The 22,977-nt window shown below is 41.7% G+C and overlaps 1 protein-coding gene across 1 annotated transcript; it reads left to right on the top strand.

Annotated features, from left to right (window-relative positions):
- Positions 1 to 427: 427 nt before the first annotated feature.
- LOC104952143 (myomegalin-like) lies at positions 428 to 16,563 on the top strand. The gene is made up of 20 exons (XM_010778902.1): positions 428 to 607; positions 690 to 809; positions 982 to 1,074; positions 1,248 to 1,457; positions 1,848 to 2,006; positions 2,283 to 2,378; positions 2,851 to 2,988; positions 3,072 to 3,251; positions 3,839 to 4,033; positions 4,118 to 4,378; positions 5,004 to 5,154; positions 9,752 to 9,858; positions 10,504 to 10,670; positions 11,578 to 11,863; positions 12,197 to 12,350; positions 12,475 to 12,591; positions 13,658 to 14,135; positions 15,578 to 15,813; positions 16,332 to 16,391; positions 16,559 to 16,563. The coding sequence occupies exons 2-20, from the start codon at positions 714 to 716 to the stop codon at positions 16,561 to 16,563; spliced, it is 3,189 nt and encodes a 1,062-aa protein (XP_010777204.1). The 5' UTR covers positions 428 to 607; positions 690 to 713.
- The last annotated feature ends 6,414 nt before the right edge of the window (positions 16,564 to 22,977 follow it).

Here is a 22,977-nt window from a genome sequence, read left to right as displayed (position 1 = left end):
GTTAGAAATCTCAAATGTATGCAGTATGGGGATCTAAAGTGGAGCGCTTACATACAGTTACTTTATTCCTTATTATGAATAATAATAAAATAAGGTGTTACAGACTATTTGTTTTTCAAATATTTTTCCCGTTGTACAGTCTGACTGTATTAGTTAAATTGAAACAGCTGTAGAAAAGGACACACACACAGCTGACTCCCCTAGGGCATAATGACATCACAGCATTACATAGATCCTAAAAACAAATACAAAAACAAGGAAGTCAACAACATGCTGCCCAGGCAACAGCCGTTTCAACAGGAAGTCACCCAACAGGAAACTGACATCACTTTCTACTTTCACTCAATCATTCACACACAGCTGCAGGGAAACACACAGTAACATGTGTTCACCACTAAATCATCTCTGCAGTACAACTCCTACACGTTTTCATTGTTATTGACATTTATTTTGCTCCTTTGTCTTCCAGAGGCTGATTGATGAGCAGCAGGGTCAGCTCAGTCAGTATGAGAGTGCCGCGGGTCAGTGTGTGGGCGAGCTGCAGAAGGCCCAGGACCAGGTCCACTCACTGCAGGCCAAGATCAGAGAGAGCGAGACCAGGAACCAGGTGCCACCTCCTCCTCCATCTGATCATAACTCTTTATGGCAGATCTCTGTGATGTTTTGTACTGAGTCTACTGTGTGTGTAGAAGCTGCAGGAGCGGCTCGCTGAGATGGAGTTGGAGCTGCGTTCGGCCCAAGAGGAAGCCCAGCGACAGGAGAGGAACATCCAGAACATCGCTGATACTGCCAACTCCAAGGAGGCAGAGGTATAGAAATGTATAGATAGACATATAGACCAATACTGGGATAGGAGACAAGAAGGCAGAGTTTTAAACAAAAACTGAAAAGATTGAACACAGCAGAATGTCAAATGGGAAAATGAACAAAGAACGCACTGTTTCCTATCTAAGCTGTGTTTGTATATGTGTGTTTTCGCAGGCTGCAGAGCTGTGTCGGGTGATTGAGGAACAAAATAAGATGCTGTGTTCTCTCAAAGAGCTCGCCAACCGCAACCAGCTGCAGCAGCTGCAGGTTTGTCCTCCATGCTGACACTGATTGATACCAAATGTAGCTTTAGAAAAAATAAAATACAATAATATAGTGTCTTTACTTGTTTCTAATTTTGATTTTCTTTGAATCCGTCCCTCTCTACCCTTCTGTGTGTGTCCGTCTCTTCCTCCGCCTCGCTCTGTGTTCTCCTCCAGGCGTTGGGTGCAGACAGTGTCCGGGGTCAGGGTGAGGTTCTGGCTCTGCAGGCGTCTCTCTTCCAGGCCCAGCTGGAGCTGCAGGCGGATGAGAGGGTGCAGCGGCAGGCGGTGAGGGCGCAGGACGACCTGAGCCGAGCCCTGCAGAGGCTGGAGACCGACCTGCAGGAGGCGCTGCAGCACCGCAGGGAGACCCAGAGACACAACCAGGTGAGGATATTACACCAGTATCATTTAGCTGATTCTTTAATCCAAAGCAACATACATACACTTCAATACCAAGCCCATAAACGAGGTTCAGTGCACAAGGACACTTCACATGTTGACATCAGGGGATTGAGAGCAAACCATTGACCCTCTGAGTGGTAGACACCCATTTACCCCACGAGACATATACCCCCATATGTCGCATAATCAGAACAAATGCATCAGTAGTGTTATCTAAAAGATCACCTTGCTTCCTAGCCCTTTGATTTGATGATTTGATGTGTGTGTGTGTGTGTGTGTGTGTGTGTGTGTGTGTGTGTGTGTGTGTGTGTGTGTGTGTGTGTGTGTGTGTGTGTGTGTGTGTGTGTGTGTGTGTGTGTGTGTGTGGCTCAGGATCTGCAGCTGGCTCTGGAGAAGGCCCGGTTGGCCCTGCAGGAGAGAGAGGAGAAGCTGAAGGAGGGCGAGCAAGAGAGGCAAAGACAGGAGGAGGAGAGACAGAAGACCCTCACAGGGCTGAGGACGGCCCTGCAGACCAAAGAGCAGCTGATGCAGGTCAGACACACTCACGCTGCTTCATGCTCTCAGATATACTGCACACACACCTGCACACATTAACAGGATTCATACAGAGGGCACATCCCAGGAGTTAATTCTGCAGACACTTTGCATGATTCTCATAACAGACTAAAGCTAGCAAGCTCAAGTTCCTCTGAAATACAAGATTTAATTCATAAGAGGTTGATGATTTCACTTCCTCTAAAGTGGTGTTTTTTGTATTCATGTTTCTGCTAAAAGTATTCTAAATCTAGTTTTTTTTCCTTCTCTTAGGACTACTGTGAGCTGCTGGAGGATCCAAAGGAGAAGAGAGACTCTCTGCTTCAGAAACTCCGGCAGCGTATCAAGGAGAGAGACCGAGCTCTGGAGGTAAACAACACACACACACACACACACACCCACTAAATCCTTATGTTTAAAAGCCAGGAAAAAGTCCGTCTTGCCTAATATGTGACCTTTAATTTATTGTGTACAATATCATGTCACAACTGTCTATTCTTAGTGCCAAGCATCACAATTACATTAGATAATGCTATAAAAGTTAACACCATATTTATTTTTCTAGTAAGTTATGAACTTTTTTAAATTAGTGCCTCTGTCTTCTTTAACCTTTATTTAGGAATATATATATGTATATATATTTAATGAATTTGTTTCGCAATTATTTTATCATAAAATCCCCATTGATATTTAAAAATCCAGAATGTGTGTTCCTTATGGAGGACTCTTCAATGTAAGATAAGACTCTCAGGTCAAAACCCCATCCTCTGCAGTTTATTAATGCTCAGACCTATACTGTCATGTTCTGTGATAATGATTGGTGCTTTTGACCAATCCCAAGCGAGCAGTAGACGAGAAGTTCCGCAGCGTGGAGGAGAAGGAGGAGGAGACCCGTCGGCTCCGGCTGCTGCTCAGAGAGAAGGAGAGAGACCTGGAGAGACAGCGCTGCGTGCTGTCCAACAACGAGGAGACCATCACTGTAAGAACACACACACACACACTCTTCTTCTTTTTCCTCTCTCTCTGCAACCAATCACTCATTGATGCTTCTGTGCGTGTCAGAGCCTGGAGCTGCTGCTGCGGGGGAAAGCTCTGGAGCTGGAGCAGGTGTGTGACGCCTGGAGGAACATGCAGCGGCAGCATCAGCAGAGCGCAGGGAGACAGAGCGGCATCTTGGGAGAGAGAGACGCCATCATCGGTCAGCTGCAGGGGGCGCTGCACGCTCGCTCGCAGGAGGCCCAGGTACACAGGAAGTTACAAAGGAAATGGGTGTACTAAAACCTATATATCAGTTATAATCAGTTCCTGACTGCAGAAAAATTCGACTTTTTCACTTGGTGTGTTACTGAGGTCAAAGTGTCATGGTAGTCATTATTAGTACAATCCTATGATTAGCAATCACTACAGAGACAGAAATATTTAGGAAGCGAAAACGCTCCAAAGGACTATCATTTGTGACCTTGTTAAGACTCATACTGAGATAATACATCTTTCTTACTACTGCAGATGAACATTCATATTGGCTTGTGAACAGCAAGAATAAAACATGAATATTGAGATTATTAGAACACACATTTACAAATGACAATATAAATAATACCACAATAACAGAACATGCAATGAAAGCCAAAAGCCTACATGGCACAGTTTTAATATTTTAAATTAATATTTTCAAAATAAACTGAATCTGAAATAAAAAAAATCTTAAAAGTTATAAAACATGTTTCAATAAATAATTATCTTAATAGGTAATATTTAACATTTGTTGAATGGGATTTTCTTATGATTCGCTATCTCTGTTTTCATGTTTCTTCCTCTCTCCTCTGCAGGACATGCGCTGCTCTCTGCTGGCTCAGATCCAATCAGCTCCCAGCGATGTTCTGGAGGAGCTGAAGATCCGCCTCCAGCTCAAAGACCGCCTGTTCCAGGAAGTTCTAGCCGACCGCACCCAGCAGGCGAAAGAGCACCATGAGCAGGTCCAGGATCTGCTCCGGACCATCAGCTCCAGGGACCAGTACATTCAGGTATAGTGGAGAAGCTCAGTACAATCACTTACAGTCAATATGAAGCTGTCGATGGATACAACAATGACTCAAATCTCTGTCCAGGTCTCTGGGAGCCGGCTGGGGGAGGTGCTGGGCGAGCAGGCGGGGCGGCTGATGGAGCTCCGCAGGCAGCTGAGCTCGGGGGTAGGGTGGGGGTCGGACTCGGACTCGGCTGTGGAGCTGCAGGCGGTGCAGGAGGAGCTGCGTCTGGCTCTCAGGAGGGAGAGGGAGAGAGAGAGGGAGAGCCAGGAGCTGAGCAGGAGTCATGCCAGCAGGGAGGAGGCCCTCAGCAGGAGGCTGCAGGGGAAGGAAGAGATCATCAGGGTCAGTGTGATATTTGTAATTTAATCTTTACATACAGTATATTTTTGTATGAGAAGACAATACTGAAATGAGAGAAAATGCAATATACTGGTAAACCAATGGCTGTGATACTTAAATGAAATATTAGTATCATGTTAAAAATGAGTGGTGCACTAGTCTATTAGTCAGCTTATCCATTAATTTATTGACATCGTCAGCAAATTGTTATTTGTCATGCAAAATTATCAGAATATTTTAAATGTCAGTATGTTTGTAATAACATATGATGACATATGAAACTACATTTCTGAACACAAGCCATTTAAAGACGTCACCTTGAACTTCGAGACACTAGTAGATACTTTTTACTTTTCTGACATGCCTAAATGAAATCATCACAGTACTTCCGCACCAAAATCTAGTCTCCAAATGAGAAACTATGCCACCAATAAAATACATTCACAAAAATATTTACCTCTTTGGGAGCATCTTTAGTAGTTATTTAAGGCAACAAAATAAACCAAAAAGTTTAACTTCCAATTGCTTTTAAAATGCAGCTGCCCCTTTTCACCTATTAATCCAATACAGTATGTTGTGTTGATTATGTGCACATGCATATCAAAGTGCCCTTGTGTGTGTTCTGCAGGACTTCCAGAGGCAGATGGTGGAGCCCTCCGCCCTCCCTTTGGTTGAGCAGTTGACCCTGGAGGTCCAGGAGCTGAGAGAGAGCCTGGTCCAGAGGGACGGTCCCCCAGCCAGGGGGCCCGTCCCGGGCCGCAGGCAGCCTGAGTTTGGAGGTGGGCATCAAAGGAGCATGGGACAGTATCTGTAACTGCATCAGAGCTGCTGTGGTGGTTTAACACAACCTAACACATGGGACTTTCTGGGTGTAAATACGACTGAACCTTTTCAGTGATGGTGACATTTTCAACTTTTTTCATTCAGCCATTGCATTGGTCTGCACGCTTCTGAACACGGATGACAGAAATGTCTGATTCATGAATGATACATTTAATTTTAGGAGTTTTAAACCCCTTAACAAGCTGCATGGTTTGTTTTTCGTACATCTTTTGAAATCTAATTGGGTGAGATAATGACTCAAATTTGACAAACGCTATGATGTTTCATAACTATGAGCCATCTCCATGTGTGAACTATTTTAACATCCCTCTATCACTGCAGCAACTTGCCTATTTTACAGGAGGTTATAAAAAACAGAACGATGAAAAACTAAATCTAAAAAGGCAAGAAGAAGGATCACGTCTTTACTGTGTTTGTGGCCTCTGTGGTTCAGTATGGTTCCTACATTTGATATAACTTGAAAGAAGATCATGACTCTGATCAAAAGTTTGGTTTTGTTATCTTCAAGCTTCTGCTTAAAAAATAAGTTCTTATTAAGTTCTTCAATATAGAAGGAAATATCAGATCCTACACGAAAATACAACAAAAAAGGCTAAAATAAGTCGTACTTACCAATTTCCATATGTACTTCAAAATATATGAAATGATTTATATCTGTGACTTCAAGTCTGAACATTGCTAGAATCTTTTTTTATTTCTTTTTCATTTTGTAAATATAAAATGTTTTCTAATAATTTTGGAACAAAGTTCTTCACGTTAACCTAGCTGTTTTTTTCCTGAGATTATAAATGGCGGGAACTTTTTTCCCATTGTTTTTTAGATGTCTAAATGTGCAGTTAGATGTGCTGTTGCTATTTTGTATGATTCACAGCATCGTTGACGATTTACTTTTTAAATCAGGATGCAACTGTTTGTATGCCAGTGGTAATATATTACTTATTGTGTGCATGCTTGCATGCGTGTGTGTGTGTGTGTTCTGAATACTATCAATTGTATGACAATTTAAACTAACATGTTATTTAACAGAACAATATGAAATATAAGCAGATTCCACATTGCCTTTATGTGATTATGATGCTGTGTACTTTTGTAAATTCAATGCTTAGCTTGTTAAAATTTGCTTGTGTGATGTGCAATTCAACAACCATCAGCTCCACTTCTTTGGTTCAATATTAACGAGACATATACTATCGAGTTTGTTCGACACTGGATTACAGTAAGTACGAATGTTTATTTTATGCTTATTGACATTCCCATGAAGCTGAAGAATGTCTCTGCGTAGACTCCATTAAAGTTTCACACACAATTTTTGGATGGCAAATATATTTAATTTATACATTTTCAACCTTACCATGTAAATAGGCGCTTTCACACCGGAGTACTTTTCCCATTATAGTTCCGATAGTTCTTGAAATGTTGCGTTCACACCAGCAAAATCCGGAACTAGAATTTAGTTCATGAACATTTTCAGGTCCTTTTTAGTCCCTGCTAGAGAGCAGGTACTTTCATGGGAGAAAAAGGTTCCCATTTCTGATTGGCTGGGCGGATTGCAAACCGCGCCCCGTAAAACTTGGACAAGTTTTGTGAAGCCGCCATTGTATTTACTGGCATTAGCATTATTAGCATTAGCCCAGCGCACCAACGGAGAGAGACTAATTTATGGCAACACAAAAAAAAACATGGGAGCGGTGGAGTGATGAGGAGGTGTCGGCGTTCTGGCGAAGTACTGGGAACTAAGTACTGGGAAAGAAGTACGACAAAGTACTTTTCCCACAAAGGTTCATCAGAACTCTTTAGTTCTCATGAACTAAATACAGATCGCGTTCACACCGGAATAAGTCCCTGGGGGAGGATTAGGCAAATGAAACCGCCGACGTCACTTCTTCTTCTTCTGCTTTGGGTTTACTGGCAGGCCGCAAACAACTTCACGGTGTATACTGCCACCCGAAGTCCCTGGCCAGAAGTCCCGGAGTTGGGGACCGGCTTCTACTGAAGCCTTCCGAGTAAATCGCCAGAACGCCGACACCTCCTCATCTCCACCGCTCCCATATTTTATTTTGTGTTGCCATAAATTAGTCTCTCTCATACATGCCAACCTTTCCAATCCAAATCCAAAAGAGGTAGGTTTGCGCGTGGAAAATGTGCACGCTCAAATGAGGTAATCAGAAGAAATTTAACCACAGTAATTACAGGTATAAACCATGTATTTAATATATTGCATCACTTTTTGTATTTTTCACGAAAATTGGTCATACAATGTCCAGTCACTTTAGTGCTTGGTATGTAGCAGACTTGGCTTACTTGAGAAGTTCAGGGCAGTGGCGTAGCCAGGAATTATTGTGTGGGTGGGCCTGGAGAAATGTAGGTGGGCCAGGGGGAGACATATTAAGCGTGGGGTCTGAGCTGAAACTTAATTAATGACTTTAATGATTTTTTAATGCACTAATAAAACATAAGCATAAATTAGCAGTGAAAATAAAAACATAGGTACGGCGGCCTCAGAATGTGTGTAAAACTGACAGGGATGGGTACTTGGTGTGCTTCTCTCCTCTCTGCGACACCTTGATACACTTGTGATCTGCTGTCCAATTGGCTTTAAACACATTGTCCCACCGCTTGGTGGGCTTCTTCTTCTCCGGGGTTCTATTATCGCCGAATGTCCATATCAAAACCTGTAGCTGTGTGTATTGTTGAACATCTCTGATGTGAATAAACAACACTGGGGTGCCAAGACCGAACACTGATCACGTGATGAGCAAATCCAGTTTCATTGGATAGGAGCCAAAGTCGAGTCCATTGTCTATGGTGCGCCATGGGGAATTTTTATTTTTTATAATTTGGGAAGATTGAAATCGGTAGGGAAAGCCAGCTAAATCGGTAGGCGGTAGAAACATGTTAAAAGCGGTAGACTACCGCCCAAATCGGTAGGGTTGGCAGGTATGCTATTTGTGTTTGTGCGCTGGGCTAATGCTAATAATGCTAATGCGAGGATAATAAAATGGCGGCTTCACAAAACTTTTTGGGAGTTTTACGGGGCGTGGTTTGCAATCCGCCTATCAGAAATAGGAACGTTTTTCTCCCACGAAAGTCCCTGCTCTCTAGCAGGGATGGAAAAGGGGGTAAAAAGGTTCTCATTAACTCATTTTAGTTCCGGATCTTTTTGGTGTGAACCAGTCTATGGTGTGAACGCAACATTTTGGAACTATATCGGAACTAAAGTGGAAAAAGTACTGCGGTGTGAAAGCGCCTATTGAGTTTAATAAATACACCTGCCTTGTATTGTATGGATTTTTTTAGGAGGTTTTCATGGTTTGTTCACTTGAAATAACTGCTCACTTCACGCCCAAATAGTTTTATGATCCCCCTGTCTCTATTGGGACATCCTGATCTGCCTTTACTGACTACAGTAAACAGACAGTTACACATTATGTCCCCAAAAACAAAATGCATCACAAGCAGTGCACTAGTTTCAGAGATCACACTTTATTTGTTGCTTTGTAAATGTTGCCTCACTGGAGCCCCGAAAACAACATCATTGTGACGTGTCATTTATACTTAAACATATAATAAATAAACACCAATTTCTATGACATAGGGGCACCATAGAACTTAATACATATCTGGTAACCAGTGTTGTATTCAGAATTTTTGAAATATTCAGTCGAAATTTCTTGAGAAATTTCAATTCTTAAGGTTACCTAATTTACTTGAATTTACCCAATAAGTGCTAGGTTTCCTTTTATATTTGCCTCTACATGATGTCTGAAATTGAAAAGAGCTCTCCACACTGTAAGCAATACAATTATAGTGGAGAAACAATACAAAACAAGTAGATTCTTTTGTCACATATATCATAAATATTCTGAAGAAATACTGATGATCAATAACATACTTATAACTGATATAATATAAATAAAAATGCTCTCAAAAGTCCTTAAACCTACAGAAGCTATATTGAATGCATGATTTCAGTGGTTTCTACAGCACTGAAATGTATTAATATGTCACCGAATCCAAATAGTAATGAGGGTTACATAATTCTATAAAACAAATATGGTTCCAATTATGCTAATGAGAGCCTTACCTGCCTCAGCTTTGAATTATTTAACCTCATTTCAAGGAAAAGTCGAGGCCATGATTTAACTCCTTACAGTTTCATGTGAAATTTCCCTGGCTTGGATTACCCATGTTCCTGTTCTGTTTACAAGCAACATTTTCTAAATAAACTATTATTTTCCATTCAGTTCAATGGCTTTGTACTGAAAGTTTGATCACACAGTTAATAACACAGAGCACTACTCACAACAGTGAACTACGAGCTGTTCATACTCACATACACTGCAGGAGATGATGTTGCATTACAAATTACATCATGATGAAGGAGAAGAATGTTGTGTTGACAGTGGGATATCAGTAGAATGGTTGATGAATTGCACAAAGTCACCAAGCAAACAGAAAACTCAGAAAGAGTGAAATGGAAAATAATTTCCTATGAATGGTAGAAATCTAACTTTTTTTCCCGTCTCTACGCAGAACTGAGCTCAGAGGAGGAAGACGAGGCTGAAGATTATCTGAACAGCGAGTACACTGAAGAGGAAGAGGAGTCCAAACTAGGGGTCCAGTTTGCAGCCAACACCAAGGTATACATATATTTGACTCAAAGATATTTGAGAGGTAATTTAAACTAAAGTGAATGGAAGCCAAATATCCCACGATAAACACAACAATCTTTTTAGTGTTGTAATAATGATGTTAGTCCAATGCTCAGAGAGGTTAACATTAACTGACTTATGATTTATCATCACAAGGGAATGAGATACCAAAGAGGAATTTAGCAGCAGAGATATATAGTCATCTAGTAATCTTACTACTATTTTTATTTTGAAAATGCCCCTTAATGTCTGTGGTTCTTATTTGACTGAGAAAGTTATTTTTGGAGTTCGTATTCAGTGCTTTATATGAGTTTATTGGTATGTACTTTTTAAACAAATTTGCAGTGTGACACAATGCCTAAACTAAATAAAGTATACTTTACATCTACTCTGAAAGTTATTGTTAGCCTAGGACCAACCATTAAACCGAACTGAGTGAAGGAGGCAGATTTATGTCAGAGGGCTGGAGGCTTATGAGGTACGAAGCGGCTGTGAACTTTAAATATTTATCTTGGATATCTGGTCAGTTTACATTTACAAAAAAAGGATGTGTTCAATGAGATAACTGCAGCTTCGTCGTGCACGCATCGTAAGTAACTGTTAATCAATAATCCTCACTGTCTGTTCCAACAGGGACCTGGAGGCACAGGAAGACCTCCGTCCCAGGACGTGCAGTTTGAAGGCCAGGGCCTGATGGAGGTCAAGCAGCTGGTGGAGCAGAAGAGGGCGGTGGAGAGAGAGCTGGGGGAGCTGAAGGCTCAGCTGGAGAAGGCCGGCTTCTCCTCACTTTCACAGATGAGGTAAGATGATTACGATGAGGATTACGGCTCAACGTGTACTACTACTAAGTATTGTCCTTGAAGTAACCTTCCTCCCCTATGACACTGTAGTGGGAATTGATTGCAGTTGAAAGTATTCCCAAACAAACACACTATTTCCTGATGTTTAATAAAAACTACAATTAACAGATAGTATATAAGCGTCTTTGAGCGCTGAAAACGTGCTTGATAAATAAAATGTATTATTATTTATATTATTATTATTATTATTATTATTATTATACTCAGATTTTTTGTTAGCCTTTTCAAGAAATTAAACTATTTTGTGTTTTTTTAAATGTAAGTTTGTCTGAGAGCGACAGATGGGAAGACTGAGTAATAAGACATAAACGTACACATTATGTTTTGGTCTTTTAATGGGATATTCTGTGAAAAATAAAGATAAAAAACTACAAAGGGACAAGAAGAGCAAAGACCTTGCAAAGTCTGTTTCCATTTGTAAAAAAGAATGCTCGTATCTGCCCATGATTCATATCTTTTCCAAAATGTTATGAGTTCTTGCTCGGCCTACGCTACACGAATCCACCAAGGTTATTACAATTGGGTAAAACCTCTAGTCTTCTGTCATTCTGCTGACGAACACCAAAATAATGGAGCTAATGGTAACACACCTATCCATTCAACGCAAAGTGGCATTAAGCATTTTTTGGCCACTACAGGGCAACAGGATATTTCTAACCCTCCACCTCTATTCGAGGGAGGCATGTGGCTCAGTAGGTTAGTGTGTCCCTGGGCAAGACACTTCACCCCAAATTGCTCCTGTGGGGATTGCCCACAGTATTGAGTATGTAAGTCGTTTTGGATAAAAGCGTCTAACAAGTGACATGTCATGTCATGTAATGTAATGTAATATTCCACTTTTTTAAAGGAGAGCTCTATTTAGCCTGAAAGCAGAGAACGGAGATTTGAAGCATCAGCTGACTGAAGGCCTGCAGGCCGACAGTAAGCAGGGTGTGGACGGCGAAGAAGAGGAGGTGGAGGAGTTGGATGTGACCATAGAAGGGGTGGAGGAGGATGAAGAAGAGGAGGAAAACTCTGGAATGTGGGACACCTGGGATGGCGATCTGACTCTCTTGCAGACCAACATGCAGAGTGGAGTGGAGCAGAGAGCCAAAAGACCTCAGACCCTGCAGCTGCTCAGCAACACCTCGCAGGTAGGGACCACTCAGCAGAACAAAACGTAAGAGGAAAAAACGTGCGCGCGGAAATAAGGATGTTTTAGGTACTTGTGGGCTAGCTGTCGCTTCTTTTTAAAAACGGCTAGCTGGCTCCCCCACATTAACTTTTTCATTTGTCAAAAATAACAAACATTAATCCTAGGGGTTAGGGTTATTTAGAGAGTCTGAAAAAAACTAAAAAAGTGGCGACAGATAACCCATAAGTACCTTGTTTTATTTCATTTTAAGACTTATTTAATCTGTTATTGGCTCCTTCATTTGGCGTTATCCTTGTTGAAATTCTAACCCTTATTTTAATTTGTCACTCAGGATGCTCCTGGACAGGGCGCCACATCCTCTGTCTTGTGTGGAAAGTCAGTCCGTCTGCAGCAGAAGAGCAAAGAGCTTCGAGAGAGACTGATGGTGTCTGAAGCCACCGTGCAGGCTCAAGCCGAGCAGCTCAAAGACTACAGGGAGCTGCTCAGTGAGTGGACATAGCTACATCTACTCAGCAACATAAGCAAAAGAAACATCAGTAATTGTTTGTTGCTAGTGGTGTCAGCTGCAAATACACTGGAACAAAGTTTCTTCTTCTTCTGTGTGTACAGCGGAGACAGCCGTGGAGCAGGACAGTAAGCAGGTACAGGTGGATCTGCAGGACATGGGCTATGAGACCTCCGGCCGCAGTGAGAATGAGGCGGAGAGGGAGGACACCAGCAGCCCAGGTACATATAACCGTTTAAACATTGTCAGAGGCACAGTTTTAGAAAACAACCATACAAGAAAAGGGGGAAAAAAGTGAAACTATTCATTATTTACTAGGTTATATAAACTATATATATAAATTTCAAAGCTTTTCCTGCTGGTTAGTTGTAGTAGCATCACAAAAACACCGGAGGGCGGCAGCGCACAATATACTGTCTTCACATTGACACATTTGCAGTGGTATTTAGATACTTAGCTTCAGTTGAAATGTACAATGTACACTTTTGCAAGGCAAGGCAAGGCAAAAATACATATTTTTAACTACTCATATTATTTTGACTTTCTCAAATGTAATTTTTGTACAATAGTTCACTACAATGTTAAGAAAATTGCTATAGAAACATTTTTTCTCGTTATTATATTATTTATTATACTACAACTCACATTTAGTAAACTCAAACAGATATTTTAATTTGTACAGCACTTTACCAGCGAGCAGATCTTCTGATACAGCACAACAAGCAGCCTTTAAAGGTCTCCTATTATACTATTTTTAGGCATATATTATTGGTCTATAAAAAACATGTCTATGAAGTGTTTTGCTCAAAATACCAAACAAATCACTCATTCTAGCCATGCCTCATATCCCTCTATTTCAACCCTGTTAAAGAAGTGCTGATTCTGGGTCCTTAGCTAAAAAAAACAAAAAACGAGAGGTGGGGGGGGGGGAGCTTTTGCCTGCTCAGGAGAATTCTACGCAGATACTCAGCTAAGTGCTGCCGTGATTAAACGCCATATCATGTTCAAAACCACATCAAGGATTATTTCTGGAGCAGTATGGAGCTCAAAGACATAACAAAAGTGCATTTTGCCTGATAGGAGACCTTTAAAATGTCTTGAAACATTTTAAATAAAAGGCACAGGTCTGGGATTATTGCAGTGCTGTCGGTTAAAACTCTATGTGTTCCACTACAGTGCATGAGCATGTGATATAAAGGAACCATGGGAAAGTGTTTTTTGTATAACTCCTCAGTGCTGCTGCTTCCAGGACTCAGATGAATGTGTGTTCTGTTTGTTCCCGGACAGAGTTTGATGACCTGGAGATGTGCACGTCTCTGGACTGTGGTTCCCAGTGGTGGCCTGCCAACAGCGGCAGCAAGGGCTCCACCTTAACCAAGACCCCCCCTCAGAGCTCCAGAGATGGGGACGAGATGTCCTCTCTGCAGCGCCTGGTGGAGGACCTCCGCTCCCAGCTGTCCCGCTCTCAGGGGGTGATCCGCGGGCTGCAGAGCCGGCTGCGCTCCCTCTCCACCTCCAGCGACTACGGACCCTCCACCCCCCGCAAGGTCAACTGGTCCTTCCAGGCCTCGCCCACCCAGAGCGGGGCGGAAGATGACGAGGGTTGGCAGTCCTCAGACGGAGGTGCTCTGGCCTCTCCCCGTCACCCCCAAGCAGACAAGGGCTTGCTGGAACTGGTGTCCCGCGTGGACGCTCTGGAGGACCAGCTGAGGAAAGGAGGCAAGGAGCCAGGCAGCGAGGATGTGAAGTCTGCCACATGGCCGGGGTCAGTACTAGGACATTTCCTCATTCTTCTTTATTTTTCAAGTTGATATATACATCAGATCACAGCAGAATAAAGTTCCATATTTTTAAGTAAAGTAAGAAGTAAAACATGTATAAAGAAAAAGGAAATAAAAAATAAATAAAAACATTTACTTAAAAGCATTTAAAAAATGTACATACAAGTTAACCTGATTTTAATAATGTAATTTAATGTACACAATATCTGTTTTTTGTAATTACTGCACATATTGTATTCTATTCTATTTCAATGTAAATACTGCTATATTTTACTATATTTTTTATAGTTTTATTTATGTTATTATAGTTTTCTTAAAATAGTTCTCTATCTGTGTTTTTAATTTTTGTTTTACTTGTATGTATGCACCACAACACCTAGTCATTCCTCGTATGTTTCAACTTACCTGGTACTAAACCTGCTTCTGTTTCTGATTCTGAATACAGATGATCTGGAAACAAACATTTTATGGACATGAATGTAAATGCTTCACTGCAGGCCTCCGTCAGTTTCAGTCCATGTTAATCAAGCGTAACCACAGATGCTTTTTATGTAAACTCAGCCGTCTGAAAGTCAGAGGGGATTAACTGACACGAGAATGGGAACGTACCGTCCCATTAGGCCATGTGACCAAAGGGAAGCTTCAGTGATGACATTTAGAGGCTGGACTGGTCCTGCTTAGGAACCTGCTCCTACAACAAGTGGAGTTATAGGCCAAGAGTTCAGGATCTGTGCAACAGATATAAATATTTTTTTAATTCTATCAATATATACTGTACCGATGAAAACACACCTTTCTTAGGGTAAAGCTATCAAGCCAGTTACAGAATCTGAACCTTAGAACATTATCATTGTTGAGAAAAAGTTTTAGTCATACAGATAAAACTATGTTTGAAAAAGGGCAGAGGGACATCTGCTATCATGAGGTATTATTCATTTCTATTTATAATGCTAATGGCTAAGCTTCAGACATATTTAGTATTTGCATAATCCTTTTTTATAATTTGTATCTATTGACCTTATCGCAATAATAATGTCTAATTAATAATGTCAAAACATTTTTTTTATATTTCCTAATTTGTATTTGGTTTTATCATTTTTAGACCATTTGGATGTATGGGTGTGATGATCTTGTAAATAGGATTGTATAAGTCGCTGAAACAATGAGTAAAAAAGCACAAAGCCTATGATTTGCAATGAGACAATCCGGACACATATAGGATTTAGTTTATTTTGATAAAAAATAGAAGGAGGAAATGTGTTGTGTGTTGCTTTTGTAGACTGGTTAGTTAAAAAAAATTGCTGTAGTTCCCTAGGATGAGTATTGTGATTCAAATAATAAACATCAAAACTGGTTCAGTTGTGTTCATCATCTATTATCTCACATATAGATAACAACACTGATTTCTCTATTTCTTCTTCTTTAGTAAATTCGACACCCTGATCCAGGCCCAGGCCAGAGAGCTGTCTCACCTCCGCCAGCGTCTGCGGGAGGGTCGGGGGGTGTGCAACATCCTCACCCAGCACCTGGGGGACACCACCAAGGCCTTCGAGGAGCTGCTGAGGGCCAACGACATCGACTACTACATGGGCCAGAGCTTCAGGGAGCAGCTGGCTCAGAGCGGGGCTCTGGCCCAGCGGGTCAGCGCCAAGATCAGCGGACGTGAGTGGCCTGCTTTGATTCACTTTATATACAGCAGTGATATGGAGTCTCAAAGATGTCCGAGTTTATTTGATACATTAACATAGCACATTAACGTACCCAGATGTTAGCACCATAAGGTATCCCTTGAAAAAAGCTAAGTTAGTTTATGATACTTACAAGTTTTGATCAGAATGGTATTCTCCATATATTGACACCACTTTCATAGCTGAAGCGCAATAGCAAACGGCTAATGTAAACAAACTACAAGACGGTCATGACTCCCTTCACCACCGCTAAGCTAACGCCGGCTAATATTTGGTGTGATAACGCTTAGCAATCTCTTTCCGTCACGTGTTAGCAACCGCCGTTTTAAAGACACGTATACAAGCTGCAGACATACACAAGTGGGGTATTTACTGACATGTTTTAGCTGTTAAGCTTGTATTAACCACAGACCTTATTTTAGGCATCTAACAAAAAACTGACTTTGAGACGAGGGAATCCAAAAGTGTTTAAATGCTAACTCTTTCCAACAGGAGATCGTCATGAAGATCCAGATGAGAAAACAGAGCTGCTCGCTATCCGGTCAGTGCTCAGTTGTGTGTGTGTGACGTGTGTGTGTGTGTGCGCGCGTTGTGTTCTGCATTACAGCAGGCCTGATCTCGGTCAATGGAAAGTACTGGTTTGTGACGCTAGCACCGATGTTTGTTCCTCAGTGCAGAATAATTCAATGCTCACTCGATAATTTGCCATGATCTCACAGGATAATGAATGACAGAGCTAATTGGTTAATTAATGAGGGAGGGCAAGAGGGAGAGGGCTGGATATAGACATCTCATTAACAAAAGGCAATTGGCAATTTTAAAAACATTTTGTTACAATTCTTCAGACTAAAAAATACATTTGTATCCACTCAATGTTAGTCATGGCACCATTGAAAATCATCTAGCAATGCTATTTCATGATTTATTTCCTTTTTCATTATTAGGTACATTTAATTATGAAATAATGATTAAACATAATTAATATAACTTATAATGAAACGTTATCAGAGTGGGATTGGTTAGCTTCCACCCTTTCTATATTATGTTTCTTACATAATAATTGTTTACATAAAAAAAGTTCTACACATGTACAACACATGAACCAAAAAGATAAAGGGCTCCTTTTTTCTTTTTCTTTTTTAAATCAAACACTTTTAAAACCAATATCAACTCAACAATGGTTGCATATGTTAATACATATATATTAATACAAAATTGAGATATGAGAATATGTTAAAATCATTCCATTTATCTGTTTCTTTCTATGACTCATGTCTTATTTTGCTTCTACTTCGCATCTTTTTCGTCACACACCATGTGAACTTCAATTTTCCGTTACTGGTCACAGTTGGCCCGGGTGTCTTGTCCCACCCTTCAGCAAATGTTAATGTTGACAGCTCTGACATCACTGCATTACAAAACCACAAAGTACTGCATGGGCACAGACATGTTTGGGTAACCCTCCACCGCCCAAACCATACAACTCATTAATTTGAGCTGAGGAGTCGTGGCCAGCAGGTTGGCTGGTGTCCGGGGACTTTAACTGCCCGGACGATCTCACAGCTAATTAGGCAGACAGCTAAAAGAGAGTAAGGACAAAGGGGGACAAAGGGGAGTTCTGTGAAGGGCACACACACAGTTACACAAGAGGAACAACAAAGTCTTAGGTCCTGTTGTAGAATTTTGGGTTTATTACAGAATAAAAAATCTAATATTTGTATAAATCTAAACTTAAATAATCCATATTTCGATGCTATTAAAGGGGCCCTATCATGCTTTATGGGGGTTTTCCCTTTCCGGAAGTGTGTTGTCGGTTTTGGTGCATGTAAATGGCCTGCAAAGGCTAAAATCCCAAAGTTCCATTCAGAGGGAGTTTCTCTCCCACACACTACCCACCTGACTGAAACACTTAGGTTGGACTCCTTATGTAACATAATGACATCGTTATGTCACACTCGCACTTCTATTGGATAGCGCTCAAACACATTGTATCTGAAATGCTAAGGGATGGACCATGTCTAAGCGGTTGACCAATCACAACAGAGCCAACCAGCTAACCAATCAGAGCAGACTGGGCTCTGGTTTCAGACAGAGGGTGAAAAGAGGTGCTGCAGCACAGGCAGTATGAGGGAAAAAACATTAAAGCATGGAGACATGCACAGTAAAAGAACAACATACAAATATGAACCTGATTCAGTATAATATGTCCTCTTTGATAACAAAATGTGCTATATATAGAGTACAAATTGTGGGGAAAGAATTTCCTTCAACTTTTTTACAGAGCTTTTAGATTCCATTAGCTCTTTTTTTATAATGTTTTTTTAAGACTTAACAAGGAATTGGTGAGTGAGTCTAATGCACGTATGATGTCGGATGTGCATGAAACCATACTAAGTCCCAAAACAGTAGCGGTTGGGAGTCACCTTTGAGGTACACCTTTATCAAAATAATCAATTTAACCGTTTTGCATGATTCCTTAAATAATAATACTAAATTAAGTCCAATATATGATTATGCTGAAGAGCTGTAAGGCTTTCGTTTTTTCCACTAACATTTTTTTTACTCTGGTAATGGGGTACTTGGCAGATTAAATATGTCAAAGGAGGTTAAGTTATAAAAAAAAAGTTTGAGAACAGCTGCTTTAGAAAATCTGCACACCTCAGCATAAACACCTAAAACCCTTTTTATTAGGACTATTTTATAAAAAATTTAAGCGCAGCTGTCCCTTTTGGCCAAAACTGAAAGTGCAGCATGTGGCTGTCTCTTCTGGATGAGTGGTGAACGTCCTGGATGTTCAGTCGTGTGTAGCATGACACCTAAATCTGTTTCATAGCACAGCTCTTTGATTTTCCTACCTAGGTGGGATTACGAGTGAAATAGCTAAAAGGTGCAACATGAATTGCAATGTATTAACTGAAATGTGTCAAATTTAAGTAAATTGTTGACTAATGATAACATGAAGTAAGCTAAAAATGCAACAATAACAATGGTATGGTTTTTCAAACTGGACCGCTGTTAGTGCCAGGACAAAACCCAATACATTTTTTTTGAGTTTCCCCTCAGAGAACCAGACAGACAGATTACTGCAGGCCTCTCCCTCTAACATCATGTTGTTGCAGCACAGATGGCAGACCAGATGTGAAGAGGGGAATTATGTGTGTGTTCTGCGACTGTCCCAATGATTCTGGGTGTACTTACAGTGTGTGGCTTTATGCACATTTGTGTTTAGAGGGGGTTGTAGCCAATTCTATGCATTACCTTAATTCACACTAGGACATGATTTGTATGTGTATACAATCAAATAGTGTTAGTGCATGAAAAAACTACTGTTATATATTTTCCAAGCAATTGCCAGTAATTTAGGAGTAAACGCAGGGTGTAAGTATATAATCTAGGCCCCTGGTTATTAATTTCCTGCAATTAATTATGCCAAAATCCACCCTAAAACCCTCCTCATTTGGAACAAAAACATTGCCAGTGAACATAACTTAATCCAGGCGGCAATTTCATTGTTGTAAAACCTATTTGGCAAATCTATTCAGTGCTATTATAAATGTAACTTTAGGAGACAAGGCTGGAAAATAATGAATGGACAAAGATTGACACACATATCAGTGGATCAGTACACATGGGAGTACAAAGTTACACAATTAACACATAGGAAAAGAAAGCTGGGATTACATTATCCATAAAGTGTCGTTTGTCCAACCCATTTGTTAGTTTCATGACTGAGTACTGTAAAACCGTCAAACTTAATTTATTAAAACATGCACTATAAAGTCAAAAAGTGTTGAAAACAACAGAAAGCAATTTCAAAAGCTAGTGGAGATCACAAAGTTTCTGAAAAATAATAAATCATGTGACACCCACAAGCAGTATGGCATTATCAATCAATCAATGTTTATTTATATAGCCCAATATCACAAATGTTACATTTGTCTCAGTGGACTTCACAGTTTGTACAGAATATCAGTATGACAATACGACACTCTCTGTCCTTAGACCCTCACATCGTACAAGGAAAAACTTCCAGAGAAAACCCACAGTTTAAAGGGAAAAATGGGAGAAACCTCAGGGAGAGCAACAGAGGAGGGATCCCTCTCCCAGGACGGACAGACGTGCAATAGATGCCGTGTGTAAATTGAAAAGATAATACATTTGCAACATAGGTAGTCCAAATGTTTGGAAATGCATGTGTGTATAATAGGAAGATGAATCCACGAGTATATCCATCCAGGACTTATGATCCAGGACCACAGCCACGGCTCAAGATCCAGGACTCGCAATCCATGACACAGGACCGCAGGATCACCCATGACTCCGGATCCCGGCGTATATAGACACCAAAAAGAAAGAAATTTGNAAAATCAACATTTACTTTTTTTAATTGGATGTAAGTTTGAGAAACCGGCTCGAGATACACTTTTTGTTATATTCTATCGGGATGTTAAGAGCATTCCATGGAATATAACAAAAAGTGTATCTCGAGCCGGTTTCTCAAACTTACATCCAATTAAAAAAAGTAAATGTTGATTTTAAGTTTCACACAGGGCTCGAAACATTAGCCTTCCAGGTGAAAGGCTTGTGTTAGTTTAAGGCACCCATACAGCCAGACACGGCCTATGATAAGAAAATGTATTTGAGAAGCAAAAATAAATAAGAAAATCAGTAGAAAATGTTCCCCGACACTGACAGTATCAGCTATGTGAAGATCAGAGGTCATCAAGGAACCAGGTATTGTTGCAACTAATCTACCTGCTGAAAGCGGAACGGACCGCACTGAACATATTCATCCATCCACTGCTCCTCCATCTCAGCAAGTTCTGCCTGCAGCTCCTGCTGGGTACACGGGGTTATGACTTCTGGGACAGGCAGGTGGGAGTACAGCTCACAGTCATTAGCCCCTCCACAGGGCGACCTCAGTGGGATGGGTAGGGGTAGGGACAGGCTTTGGTCCAGTTTGGCTTTGGACAGAACTGGGAGCTTGCTACCTCTTTGAGGCTTCACTGGCCGGTAGTCCCAGCCCCTCAGGAGGCTCAGCATCACCTCCAGCCCAGAGAAGGAGCTCTCACTTGGGGGTTTGTCCCATGTAGTATACCTTCGTGCTGAAACCTCCTCTGGATATTTTTCTGGTACAGTTTGTTCTCCTTCTCTGTGGTTCACTGGAAGGCAACTCACGTCCACGGCGGTGTCGAGAGACTCCACAGATGATGCCGGGCTAGGACTTGTCTGGTCACACATGATTTTATCAGTGTCCAACTCAGCTAAGGAGGACTCAAAGGTGACAGCTGTAGCCTCGGACTCTCCGGAGGTTCTAGCAGGGTCTTTACCCCCGGGAGTGGCTGTTGAGTAGCGTGTGGATGGTCCGCAGGAAGTGCTTCTGCGCCCAACCCTGCGAGGCACCTTACACACTGCCTCATAGTCAGAATCAGCGACACGGAGGACTGCACAACCCCTGCATCGCTTAGGCTTCATGCCAGAGAGAGAGTCTGCTCCTGGGCACTGGTGATGGTGTTGGTGGGGCTCTTGATGGGTGGATTGGTCCAGGGCCGGGTCCTCCTTATCAGCCCAGGATTCATACACAGAGTAGGTAAGATCATCCTGGATCATATCAGAGTATCTTCCGTCCTGCAGACCTGACAGATCCACCACAGGAGAGTCTTCTGACCCCACGTCAGTCCCAACAACCCCCACAACGGCCCTGGGCGGAGGCACGTTCCCATCATCTGCGTTGTGCTTTCGGAACAGGCCTCCGATACACTGCCTCAGCCGGTCTTTCTCCAGCAGGAGCTTGTGAAGGCGCTCCAGGGACAGCGCCTCTACACGGGCAATGACAGTGTCGAAGCGGTACATGCGGTCCAGCATGAAGGCGCACTTGGAGCAGGCAAACTCCCCGCGGCCGTCCCGGCTCAGCTCGTGGCCCAGAGCGTGGGACAGCAGCACCTGCAGGTTGAGCTTGGCTGTAGGGTGGAAGATCCAACGGCGCTGGTTGCCGCAGAGCTCGCGAGCGCAGATCCTGCAAGCCTCCTTCATCTTCACCACGTCCAGCATTACAGAGGTATAGGTGAACCAGCTACTACTAATATATCAGTGCTTTTAAGACGATTTATTTTTCTCGCTTGTAAGATGTGTCTTTGGATTGAAGGAAGTGTACAGTAAATTGCTGATGTTTTCATCGACTTCTGAACTGATTAAGTCCAACAGTTATTTCAGGTATGCCAAAAAGAAAAGTTGCACTTGCACTGATTTTAAAAGTTTGGAGATTCCATTAAAAATATCCTTTTCATAATAAGTATTTTGGAGACATGTTCTGATTTGTTTTGATCCCTCTTCAGCCTCCTGTTCCAGAGTCAGGTCCGGATCTGCTCTTTTGGAATTGAAAGTATTTTTAAGCTTAAGGTTTACATATTCTATCTGCTCGGGAAGATCATGTGAAATGATTAAACTCTCCAGCATAGTTTTTACATAGACCTTGTGGTGATGAATCCAAGGACAACAATGTGTTTTTCTTCCAAAACGATAATAATGATTTGAGCTACTTTTAATTGAATAGGCAGCTTTAATCAAATGGATCACTGGGCAGAGACTACACCTCACGCTGACATGACAACGTGACCAGAAGCGTTCATTCAGTGAAGAGGATTTCCAGGCAGAACGGATGTGATCTCTGTCATGTGTCTCATTTCACTTCCTCGGTGGTTCACTGCAGACAGATCGATATTTTATCGTTTTATATTCCGGGGATAGAAACGATCTCCAGTTGATGTCACTGCAGTCTTTTTGTGTTGCCTTTTAAAAATCAATGACGTCTCTCTACATGACAGCATCTCCCCGCTGCAGCAGCTTCCCCGTGTAACAGTCCGACACGAACACGGAAAAAACAAGGTCTTTCCTGGTCGACAGTGTGGATGTTAGTATCACCGGAGAATGTCCGGGTCCCCTATCCGTTTTCTCCTCACCGGCAGCGGCGAGATCAGCAGGGGATGGAGGGAGAGTCTGTCAGCTCGAGGCGATTTTCAGAACCAGACATCGAGGCAACCGTGACAGGACCCAAAGATCGTCTATGTTTGAGATGATATCTCACTCCGCAGCTTTAACTAGTTCCGGTCTTGAGAAATGGCTGTGGTCTAAAATATAT

Source organism: Notothenia coriiceps, unplaced genomic scaffold, assembly GCF_000735185.1.
Source record: "Notothenia coriiceps isolate Sejong01 unplaced genomic scaffold, NC01 NC01_scaffold00019633, whole genome shotgun sequence".
Lineage (NCBI taxonomy): Eukaryota > Metazoa > Chordata > Actinopteri > Perciformes > Nototheniidae > Notothenia > Notothenia coriiceps.
Note: the sequence above shows the minus strand (reverse complement) of the source record. Positions and strands in the feature narration are given on the sequence as shown.

Excerpts from the sequence above, each read along its gene's own strand:
- LOC104952143 (XM_010778902.1), top strand. The coding sequence starts at position 714 with ATGGAGTTGGAGCTGCGTTCGGCCCAAGAGGAAGCCCAGCGACAGGAG. Across the intron at positions 2,989-3,071 it reads ACAACGAGGAGACCATCACT|AGCCTGGAGCTGCTGCTGCG; the intron begins GTAAGAACACAC and ends TGTGCGTGTCAG. Across the intron at positions 12,592-13,657 it reads GGAGGACACCAGCAGCCCAG|AGTTTGATGACCTGGAGATG; the intron begins GTACATATAACC and ends GTTCCCGGACAG.